The sequence below is a fragment of the Pongo pygmaeus genome, chromosome 7 (assembly GCF_028885625.2).
Source record: "Pongo pygmaeus isolate AG05252 chromosome 7, NHGRI_mPonPyg2-v2.0_pri, whole genome shotgun sequence".
NCBI lineage: Eukaryota > Metazoa > Chordata > Mammalia > Primates > Hominidae > Pongo > Pongo pygmaeus.
Window position 1 is genome coordinate 19,376,136 of NC_072380.2, and position 12,072 is coordinate 19,388,207.

At 40.7% G+C, this 12,072-nt stretch overlaps 1 protein-coding gene across 1 annotated transcript; it reads right to left on the bottom strand.

The window, feature by feature from the left end:
• Nucleotides 1-2,406: 2,406 nt before the first annotated feature.
• Nucleotides 2,407-3,533, bottom strand: LOC129042450 (beta-sarcoglycan). The gene is given in 2 exon segments (XM_054498516.2): nt 2,407-3,473; nt 3,475-3,533. Coding segments are annotated over 2 exon segments (966 nt in total). The 3' UTR covers nt 2,407-2,566.
• Between the last annotated feature and the right edge of the window lie 8,539 nt (nt 3,534-12,072).

Genomic DNA, 12,072 nt, shown 5'->3' on the forward strand with positions numbered 1-12,072 from the left:
TTTACATTTATTGTGTGCCTAGCTGTCTTGATATGTCCTTAAGGAATTTAAAATCTAGATGTACAGCCAAGATTTACACATGCGAAACAATCAAACGACCTAAGACAGCATAGATTTACATCCGTGAAGGTCGAGAAGCAGGAAATGATTACTATTAATAAATACGCTTATGATTTTCAGAGGATGGTTTCCCTTTCAAAAACATTATACTGATTGACTGTTCAACAATCCAAATTATGAAGTATACTTGACGGAGGCAAAACACTTTGCAATGACTAAAAATTGGTATGCTTCATTCACTACGTCTCTAAGTATTTAAATCAAAGAATATTTTTCAAGTAGTGTTTCATAACCACTCAAACAACGCCACTATCCAAGGAAGTTATAAAAGTAAAGAGTCGCCTTGAAAAATTATTTCCCCATGCGATGTCAGTTGAAAAGCTGGTTAGACAGCTTCACTTTCAGACAGGCATGCTGACTTGAAAACAATAAGTGCTAGCCAGATGCTCACGCCAACAGTGACTCAGAGATATGCTGTTGCTTCATGGCAGGGAGGCCAGCGTTGCAGATAGATTAGATTCTGTGGATGATTCTGTGGATGCCGAGCATACTTTAGGTTTGCAACTTGGCTGACACAAATTCAAGAGGAACGTGAAATGTGACAAAGAAGACTCCTAATCCATTTTTCATTCCAGGAAGGCAGAATGCGTAAAGGTTAAGGACACAAACATGCGAATCTAACAACCTGGACTGATATCCAAGTGCTTCCACTCTTAATCTTCGGCAAGTAACTTCTCTGCCTCCTTTTCCTCGTCTGTAACACAGAGATAACAAAAGGTTTATTTGATGATTAAATGAATTAAAACACGTAAGATACTCAGTGTCCAGCACACAGTAAATGTTCAATTAGTGTAAGCTTTTCTTGTTTCATGGAAGGCTACTTGAATTGTTTCTTCTCCCCCCAACCCCCACCCACCGCCTGTGCCGAGAGGAGACTCGATCTGTTGCCCAGGCTGGAGTGCAGTGGTGATATCTCAGCTCACTGCCACCTCTGCCTCCTGGGCTCAAGCAATTCTCCTGCCTCAGCCTCCCGAGTAGCTGGAACTACAGGTGTGCACCACCATGCCCGGCTAATTTTTATACTTTTGGTAGAGACAGGGTTTCGTCATATTGTCCAGGCTGGTCTCAAATTCCTGACCTCAGGTAATCCGCACTCCTTGGCCTCCCAAAGTGCTGGGATTACAGGTGTGAGCCGCCGCACCTGGCCTTGAATAGTTTCTTAAAGGATACACCAATTCACATAGAGCAGTGGTCTCTGAACTCTTTTCCTCAATCCCATATCCAGTTGTACGAAGCAGCTGGAGAGAAAAAAAGGGGTGAGGAATGAGAAAGTCCACTTGGATATATGCTGCACACAAGTTACATGTCACTTACACCTGCATGGAAGCCAACATTGTGTTGTCTATCTATGCCATGGGATCTAGAAACACACAGAGCTCAAGGCAGATGGAGGTAATAAACTGTGGATGGAAGTAATAAGCTGTGATCATTATGTCCATTTTCTTTCTTTCTTTTTTTTTTTTTTTTTTTTTTTTTTGAGATGGAGTCTGGCTTTGTCGCCCGGGCTGGAGTGCAGTGGCGCAATCTCGGCTCACTGCAAGCTCTGCCTCCCGGGTTCATGCCATTTTCCTGCCTCAGCCTCCCGAGTAGCTGGGATTACAGGTGCCCGCCACCATGCCCAGCTAATTTTTTTTTTTTTTTTGTATTTTTAGTAGAGACGGGGTTTCACCGTGTTAGCCAGAATGATCTCAATCTCCTGACCTCGTGATCTGCCCGCCTCGGCCTCCCAAAGTGCTGAGATTACAGGTATGAGCCACCACACCCAGCCCATTCTGTCCATTTTCTTAATTTCAAAGTATACAGTAGTCAGAGGACAAAATTAGAGCCAGGCAAAGACAGAAGAGGGAGCAGACTCCCAGGGAGATAAGAGAAGAGGATACTTCATTCGTGTTTTGAGTGTTTAAATCCATCCTGTCATGTGTGGGATTTCAGGTAACCACTTTGGGGAGAGAAGGTGATGGGCAGGACGCTTAAAGTCTAAGTGATGTCTTTGCCCTAATAATCCTGGTCTTCTGCAATAGAAGCCTGGGAGAGAAACCTATTAAAATCTTTGCTTGATCAATCGATTTTTAGTCCCTTACCCACTGGACTAAAAACTTGAGGGCAGAAGTTTCTCTATCTTGCTTTTTCACATATTCCCCTACCAACCACTGTGCTTAGAACATACTAGGGCTTGACATGTATTTTTGTTTTTAAACTTGAATTTTGATTTTATTTGCTTCTCATAATTATTTTAGGGAACAGTAAATATGAAGATTAGTGTAAATTAATAAACTGTATTAGAATTTAGGCTCTCTGAGAAGATTTTAACTATGAGACCATAAAACAGATACAGCAGTGCTCTGCCATTAAAATAATTATGAGTTATCACAAACTCTGTAAAAACAATGATTTGCATGCATAAAAAAGTCAAGATATAAACATGTTGGTGACCTCTGGGGTTCTTTTAATGAGTGTTTCCACAGGGGTTGTCTGAGATTTGGCAGCCCATGTTCTGGCTGGTTACTTGCACCTTGAAGAGCGTCCCATCAGCACACATGAAGAGCTTGTAGCGTACCCAGTCACCACTACCCAGCTGGTCTCCACTGGAGGAACTGGGTAGGCGGGTGGTGCTGACCATCACAGATCCATTTAGGATGATACTGTTTTCCGCCTTTAACTCCATGTTACCACCCATGTGAAATTCAATGGTTTTGCCCATAATGAATACTCCCTACTCCTTCATTTCCATGCACAATAGCATGCCCATCACTTTTATATTTAAATCACTGGTAGCATTGCTGGTAATCCTTTCAGCAGATGCTTTTTGAACATTTAAACTTTTCACTCCACTTGGCAAATGAAACTCATGAGTTTCATAGTCTGTGCTGAATAAGATATTTTGAGTCCACGGGTCAAAAAACTGCATGCCGATGTCACTTGTAATAGAAGTTTTGTTGTTTTCTACACTGAGCTTTGTCGTCCCTTGCTGAAAAACAATAGGCTGGTTGTTGCCAGTGATGACCAAATTTTCATTTCGCCTTCCTCCTACTGTGCTTTTATAAAGAGGATGGATCACTCCCATGTCAGATACTTCCTTAAATTGAAGCAGGCCACTTTCATGAAACTCCATACTATCACAGCCATTTGGTCCAATGCGAATCACGGCCCAAATAACAAGTGTTATTATTAAATTGGTGACAGCCAGGATAAACAAGAGGATAATCACACAGATGGCTAAATTGCCCTTTCTTCCTCTCAACCCTGTTTTGTGGAGACGATCTCCATCGATCGGAATGTATCCAGCTTTAAAGTTACTGTTGTGCTCTTTATTGACATTCCTTCTCTCAACAGCCTTCTCACGCATGGACTTTTACAGGACCATTGGAACTTTGCTGCTCTGCAGCCGCCGCCGCCGCCGCCACTGCCGCCATCTTTCCGCGCCCCGACATGTATTTTTTATTTTTACTGTTGAATTTGATCTTAGAAACTTGTCATTGAAAAAATTCAAATATTTTAGCTTCACATGGGTGCCCATGCATTTGTAACACTTATTTTGAGAGTGCTGGACAACAAGCTGGGAATGTAGGAAGGATTTGGGAAGGCTGCACAGGTGTTGAAATCCCATCACCGTGTCTAATCTCTAAAGCCTCCTCTGCATCAGCTCTCACTAATCACCACTGGCCGATGGGCAGTGGGTCAGACCTCATTTGACCTTCGGTAGACGGCAAAGCAGTTTCGAAATCCATCTAGATGCTGCATCACGAGAAACACAGGAGGGCATTTATATCCTTCCAGACCCTTGATTTGTGTGTGTGTGTGTGTGTGTGTTTTCTGAGACAGTCTTGCTCTGTCACTCATGCTGGAGTGCAGTGGTGCAATCATAGCTCACTGCAGCCTTAAACTACTGGGCTCATGTGATCCTCCCTCGTCAAGTTTCCCAAGTAGCTGGGACTACAGGCACGATCCACCTCACCTGGTTATGAAGAAAAATTTTTGTAGGGATGGGGTCTCACTACATTGCCCAGGCTAGATAGAGCCTTGTTCCTTTGAGGCTCCAGCAAACTGCCATCACTGTGACACATCAATGCTACATGTAACTGGCCTGCCTGTGGATTTCAAATTAATCTTTAAGAATGAAAATAAAAAGTTAAGCGATTATAGGAAAATGCCTCTAGCCCAACTGACGAACCAGAATTTTTAGTCTTGAGTCATTTCTCACTTAAACCTCAAACCATTAGGTGCCTAATTTGTGAGAGAAGAAAAGACATAGATTGATGAGTGGATAAACCCTGTCAGGAGCTGGAAAAACCAGAGTGTTGGCACTATTAAAATCTTTCTCATATATTGCTCTTTTTCATTTCTCATTTGTTCTTTATTACAAATGTAAATATTTGCTGGAATTTAGAAACGTATAGGATATGCTTTTAATCACACTTAACTCAGATTCTCAGGCTGATTTGTTGTCTGATTCTCATGATTCATGAAGGGTAGAATTTTGGACTTTTAGATTCCTTTCCTTGCAAGTTTTTCATTGTGTAGATAAGGACATTGGGGCTGGAGAGAGGAGTGACTGAGCCATGGTCCCCTTGTTTGTTCTGTTAGAGCCAAGATAGCCTCCAGGTATCCTCACTCCTCTTCCTGTTCCTCAAGTATTCTTTGTTCTGTTCCAAACAGCCACCCATCTTTCAATTCCAGGCCATGTCTCCAAGAGCATTGAGTTTAGCTTGGAGGGGATCACTTCCAGAACCATCAGTGTTTTAGTTAATGACTAATTCACCACTTCCAAAAATGGAGCTGCGAAAAAGTTTCTTCTGTTCTCTAATGAATTTAATTTCCTGCCAAAAACACAGCCACCCCCTAGATGTGGAACAGAAACCAATCCTGATGCTGCCTGTTGTCACACTGAGACCCACATAGCGAAGGGGAGGATCCCTGGCCAGGAAGAGTACAGAGTTACATCTCCTGACAGTGCAGGGAGGAGAGGATGGTGGCCTCATGCCAACAGATGGCATGACCCAGGACAGCAGTTCCCAGGACAGGGGTTCCAACAAAGTTAACAGAACAGCAGGAACCATTCCATAGCCTGCCCTAGAAAGATCACAGGATTCTCTCAGTTATGGGCTCATGGGTGTAGCCATGGCTCTCATTGACAGTGACCGGTTTATCATGAACTACACAACTCAAAAATAAAAATAGCCCACCAACTATTTCTATCTTAATGATAGTCAATTGTATGCTTGTAATTCAAACCTGGCATTTGTGCCTACAAAAATTTATACTACTGCGCTGTAACACATCTTTGTCATCTTCATTACACTGTAATGTCCATAGCCTGCAGCCTGTAGAAGAGGACAGTTTATTAAATAAAGAGGAAAGAATATTTTTACCTGGTGGCATTTACTCTGAGAACTCATATTCTACCTTTGGGAGAAGTTTCCCTGGGGACTCACATGAATACAGACGATTAATGAACATGAACTCAAAATTTTCCTTTTTTAAAATAAATACACATTTAACTTCCCAAGGTTTCTGACTATTTGGCCCTTTCGGAGGTCTGACAGTATTTTGTTTAGCAGCAGATAAAGTGGTCTTCACTGTTCCATTTTCACTTCACAGAAGGAAGGAACACGTGGGTCCCTGTGAATCCTACTTGGTATACTGGCATCCTGGTAATTTACATAGTGGCCTTCAGCTCTGCTTAGCAATTGCCTACAAGTGGATTTCAAAATAGCTCCTTAACTAAGGGTTAGACCATTTAAGGACTGAGCGTGTCAATTCAGAGAACTTACAAGCCTTTAAATGTTGTGCCATTGTCAACGCATGCAATAAGAGCTTCTTTCCTTTTTGGGTGTAAAAAGAAAATATATTTACTTCACCGTATTATTTATTCCGCTCCCCCTTCCTAATGATTCATTTGTCTTGTAGTTTAATAAGTGATCTTTTAAACTCTCACTAGGTCTAATTTCAGCCCAAAGATTGCAAACGCACTGGATATTTGACTTTCTCTTGGTGTAGTCTTTCTTCTCATTTTGCCTTCCAACCTTGGACATGCTCTAATCATCCATCTAGCGGGGCTCATGGGTCAGTGTTGGGGTTGCTTCTTAATTTTAGACAAAAGGTTGTCTTTACTGTGCTAGCCTTCTGATACTGATGATAAAACTGTGTAAACACTTTTTAAAGTGCTATTAGAAATGTGTTTTGGTGGCCTTGAAAGTCTTAAATATATACAAGGTTATTAAATGACAGAGCCATTTTTCACGCAAGGGACCATGAGAGGCTTCACATCTAGGTACCAAAATTAGACTTCAGGGTTTGTAAAGGTAATCTATTATTTTATTGATTTGTCAGTCATGCATAAAGGATCTACTGGATGCCAAGTACTTTACCAAGTTCTGGGGTTACGACAAGTAATGAGACAAAATTTGCCCATAAGAAATTTAGTCTTAATTCAAGTGTTTCTAACATAAAGAAAAGACAAATACTTAAGGTGATGAATAATCTAATTATGCTGATTTGATCTTTATAAATTACATATGAATATATTGAATTATCACAGATACCTGGAAAATATGTAAATGTATTATGTGTCAATTTTTAAAATAATATAATAAAATCACTCCATTAAAAAAGACATTTAGAGTCTAATAGGACATAAAGGCCTATTATAACTTGATATTATAAAATACTGAGTAAGTACTTTGAAGAGTACATAATAGGTATTATGGGAGCTCTCAAAAGGGGGCATATCTCTACAGAGGAGGAGAAAAGAGGTCAGGAAAGGCTTTGTGGAGGATCTGATGACTGAGCTGAGTATTAAAGGATGAGAAGGAGTTAGCTTGTGTTTTGTTTTTGCTTTGTGGAGTGAGGGTGGCAGTGTAGAAAGGAAAAAGGAAAGAGGATTTAAAGCAAAACAGTATGTACAAAGACAGAGAAGCCAAAAATAGCATGGGGGGGTGCAAGAAACTGGATACATTATTTAGTGTTTTGAAGCCAAAAGTGAGAGACAGATTAAAGGATGAAGCTGGAGAGAAAGATGGGAACTTGCCTTGGGTCTATAGAGATTTGACTTTACTCTCTCAGTGATGGGTTTTGAGGTGCTATAAACACAGTTGGCTTAACATTTTTTTTAGCATGTTACTTCTGTGGCCCTATAGAAGATGGATTTGGAGAGGATAAGATAAGAAGAAGGGAGACCAGTTGAGAGACCATACAAGTTAGAAATTAGGAAATAGATGATGAGACCTGGGTCCAATGACAGCAAAGCTGTAGAGGCTGGGAAGAGTTCAGGAAATATTTGGCCAATAGAATTCACATCGCCTGATCAGAATTGACATGAGATGACAAGTAGTGAAGAGGAGGGGAAGCCAAGAACAGCTTGAGGGGCTGGTTAGCATAACCAACTAAAAGAGATTAGAGTCAAAGAGAAAATATGAATTCTGTTTGTGCTGTGTTGAGTTGACACTCATATGGAATGCTCATGTGGACATATGCATCAGGTATTTTTTATCCAAGTCACAATTTCAGGGAAGAGATCTGGACTAAAGATAAAGACTTAGGAGGCATTGACGTGTGGATTTTAAAAGGGTGTGCAGATGAAGTCACCCAAGCAGGGTTTGTAGAGTCATTATAATTAGAGGAGTCAGAAGGGAGGGTAGTACTCTTAGGAACTCCAGCATTTAAAGGTAAAGAGGCAGATGAGCATTCCAGGAAGAAGCATTAAGGACAGATTAGAAAAGTTCGGAAGACCAGGAGATGGGGCACTCACAGGAGCTAAAGGAGAAGTAAGTTTCAAGAAACAGGCATCAACTCCAGGGTCAAAACAAGCAGATAGGTGCTGTGAGTTAGAGGAATTAATCCATGTTCATTAGATGTGACAAGCTGATTGTCATTTGTTTGCCACAGTAAGAGCAGTTTCAGTGGAGAACAGGTTTGGTGCACTGAATCATGGGTCAGAATCTGATAACAATGGGTTGGTGGTGAATTGTAGATGAAGACATGGACAGTGTTAGTTGAATCTATTATTTTAAGAAGTTCGCTTGAGAAGCAAATGAGAATGTACTGCGGAAATCCAGGGAGGGATTTCTAGGATAGGAGAAGCTTGAATATATTCATAAACTAAGAAATGTCAAAATGGTGAAAGATTCAGAATATAGTAGTGAGCGGATAGAGGACACAAAACAGAAAGGGTTGAAGTTAAGCATAGAAATTGAGGATGAACTTCAAAGTAGAAGGCATTGTGAGGAGAGGAAAGGAGGCAGGAAGGGGTATGCAGGAGACAAAGTTTTTGGTCAAAGAATGAGAAGCTAAGAGATTACGGGAGACGTTTATCATGTTTGTAGCTCTGAAGCATCTCTTGAATGCTCCTTCTGTATTTGAAGAGTTTTACACATTATGAATCCTGATTCCCCAAGGTAGAAACCAGAACTCATTCTCCTAGCATCATTTGCCACTATAGTGCAGGCATGTGAGCTCACTTCCATCAGTCAGGTGCTTCTGCATGAGATGCTGACTTGGAAGAGAACAATGTGAGGAGGTAGGCGCACGGAAACTCCGTATTCTGTTCAGACACAATAGGGACAGAACTTCTGGTTTCCAGTTCTAAGCATCAGCAATGCATGGTTCTAGCGAAGGTTTGGATTCTGGCAGTGGTGCTCACCACAACAGCCCTCTTGGCATGGTTGGGGCTGGATAGCTCCCAAGCTGGCTTTCTGGCTTTCCTGGAGATTCCTTTAACAACTGTGGCATTCAACCAGTAGACTGGGCTCTGTTGTTTATTATGAAGAATGCTGACTGATACAGCAACCATGTGTAAAGGCATCAATTTTCTCAAGAAGGGAGGCAAGGTCATCTGCTGAAATTGAGAGGGAAAGGGCATGAAGAGAATGATAATGGCTTGGAGTCACTGATGAAATCACTGGGAGATGAATCTGAGCCAGAGATAACTGAAGAATTAATGGGAAACCCAAGGGTCTGGTATTTAAGGTCACGTCAAAGTTAGACCCATGAATCTGTGGTAGGCTTTATCTTCGTGGATTGCTTGATTTTCTTTTCCTATAAGAATTAGGTAGGGGAGGAAGGGAAGTGAAAATGGCAGTAAGAAATCAACCAAGGAGGTCTATTCTGGGGAGAAAAAAAGGAAAGGCCAGAAGTGAGCTGAGAAGCCAATAAAATGGGAAGAATCAAGGGATTAAAAATTCATTTGAGTTAAAAGAGCAAGTATAGTATGAGTGAGTTAACGAGAAAGCTGAGAGCATAAGAGACTGTCTCCAGAAGTTGCAATCTTCAAATATTATATTTTAGAGGTAGAGAAGCTCCGGGTCTTGAAGAGATTCAAGGGGGTAAAGAACATCTCTGGCATTAAATAAACTCAGGAACCTCTAAGCTAAGATGTAGGATGAATTGTCCATTAACATTGATGGTGAAATTTCTTAGGATGATGGTAGGAGGTGGAGAGAAGAAGATTTAGTATCAGATGCCAAAGTTTATGAGTGAGGGACAGTGTTTGGGAGGTGAGTAGGTGGCAGTGGGTGAAGGAGATCAATGACAAAGCCTGCTGGTCTCAAATGTATCATGGAATGAGCTTTAGTACAATAGTTCAATAGTAATAGACTAGAAGCAGCAGTGGTTCATAGAGGGTGAAAAGATCTAGAAAGAAGGCACACTCATAGCTAAGGATGGTAAAACTCAGTACAGGGCCAGGAGAGGGTGAAGGTGGCAGTGTGGTCCTCTTTTGTCCTTCATTTGCTAGGTAATGACTGCCTCAAAGAGGGAAGACAGGCTTGGTGAGCAATAACAGGTCTCAAATCTCCAATGTCCTAACTTTGTCCAAGGAATTTGTAGAGCGAAAATGAACTAAGTCACATCCGCATAGACTCCTTAAGATACTTGGAGATGTTCCCACATACCGACAAGACTTATTTTGTCCATGCTAGACACCTTCAGTTCCTTTAGCTATCTGCCACTTCACTCATTCATTCTTCTCTGGAAAAAAAAATTGCCACTTGATTGTTTTTTTCTTGAGCTTTTACTCATGGCAGAAGGTGAAGCAGAAGCTTGCACATCACATGGTGGGAACAGTAGCAAGAGAGAGATGTTGGCAGGGGGAGCTGCAACACACTTTCAACCAACCAGGTCTCACAAGAAGTCGTTATGATCAATGTCATCTTAAAATGTGGCACTCAAAATCAAGCACAATTTTCCAAAGACAATCAGATGTAAAAAGAACATGGTAAAATGGCTAACCTTTATTTCTTATGAGTTGAAATTGACTCAGGTGAGCTAAGAAAACACCCTGACATCACTCTGAGTGTAGCCCCCTTTCTTCTCTTCATTCCCTTCAGATACACTTGGGCCTGAACAAAAATTTTGTTATTGATGACAAGGAGAATTCTATGGCTAATAATGATTGTGATGATTACCTTAGGCCATTCTTGCATTGCTATAAAGAAATACCTGAGACTGGGCAATTCATAAAGAAAAGAGATTTAAATGGCTCACAATTCTGTCTGCAGGCCAGACAGGAAGCATGGCAAAAGCTTCTTCTGCTTGGCTTCTGGGGAGGCCTCAGGGAGCTTTTACTCATGGCGGAAGGTGAAGCAGAAGTTTGCATGTCACATGATGAAATCAGTAGCAAGAGAGAGATGTTAGCGGTGGCAGGTGCCACACACTTTCAAACAACCAGATCTCTTTAGAACTCAAGATCATGAGGACAACACCAAGACATGAGGGATCACCTCCATGACACAAACATCTCCCACCAGGCCCTACCTCCAACACTGGGTAAATTTCAATGTGAGATTGGAGGGGACAAATATCCAAACTACATCAATGATGCTATTGATCATGATGAAACTCAAAGCAAACTGTGGGTGACAGGCCCCTCATGGAACTAGCATTAGAACTCAGGAGGTAATAAGTAGGGTTTTGTTTTGTTTTGTTTTGTTTTCAACATGAACCATATGTATATGTATATATATGTATATAAATATATGACTTGTTCAGGGACCTGCTGTCCTAATGCCCAAGTTACTTCCTGCTTTAAATCCGGTAGCACAAGCTAAGGGTGTTGATGTGGTTTCCAGAGATGCCTAACTTATTCCCACATAATGGCTTATGTACTGGGAAATTCTGACTCACAGAAAAGACACAGCAGAAAGAAGAACTTAAAAGTCTAACTCCTATATGGCATTTCATTGTTTGTTAAATTATTCCTTTAGGCTTGATGAAAAATAAAATCAATAAAAGATGCTACTTTGAATTTACTTGTAGTTACAAGATGTGGTTTGGTTGATGCAAACTGATAACTTTTTTTCCTGGAAAAAAAAATTATCAAGTATTAGACCACAGTCTTGCAGTCAGAATAGCAGTTAAAACAAGGTAAATAAAAGTTAATAATAAACAGGAGGGTACATAGTTCTGGGAACACATCTGGTTCAGTGCTATAAGATCAGGTTTGGGGCCATTTCTCTTTAGTGTCTCCACTAGTTAATTTAATGTTAGATGTGATAAAAATGAAATTATTTCAAAATTATGAACTAACAAAGGTACATTCTCAGTATTGAAAAGTAGAGGAAATGCCAAATAAAATAATTAGAAACATGGAAAACTAATTGAAACATTAGATAAGAAGTCCTCAAATGTATAATTTAACATAAAAAAATAACTGGAGATCAGGTACGCACAGGACATGAAGAGGGAGGTAATTTACTTGTGCAAAGTTCACTAGAGTGATGCTTGAAAGATCTGAATTCTAGTCTGTAAGGTCCTCTAAATTAGCCTGGCAAGTCATGGCCTTTCTTGGTCCTCATTTTCTATATTTGTCAAATAAAGGGTTTGAGGGATTAATCTTAATAACTTGACTCAAATATTCAAATGATTCCATGAAAAAAAAAACAACAGGAAGAAAAGCAGGAAGGAAGGAAGAAAGGGTGGGAGGGAGAAAGGAAGAGAGGAAGAAAGGGAGTAAGGAAA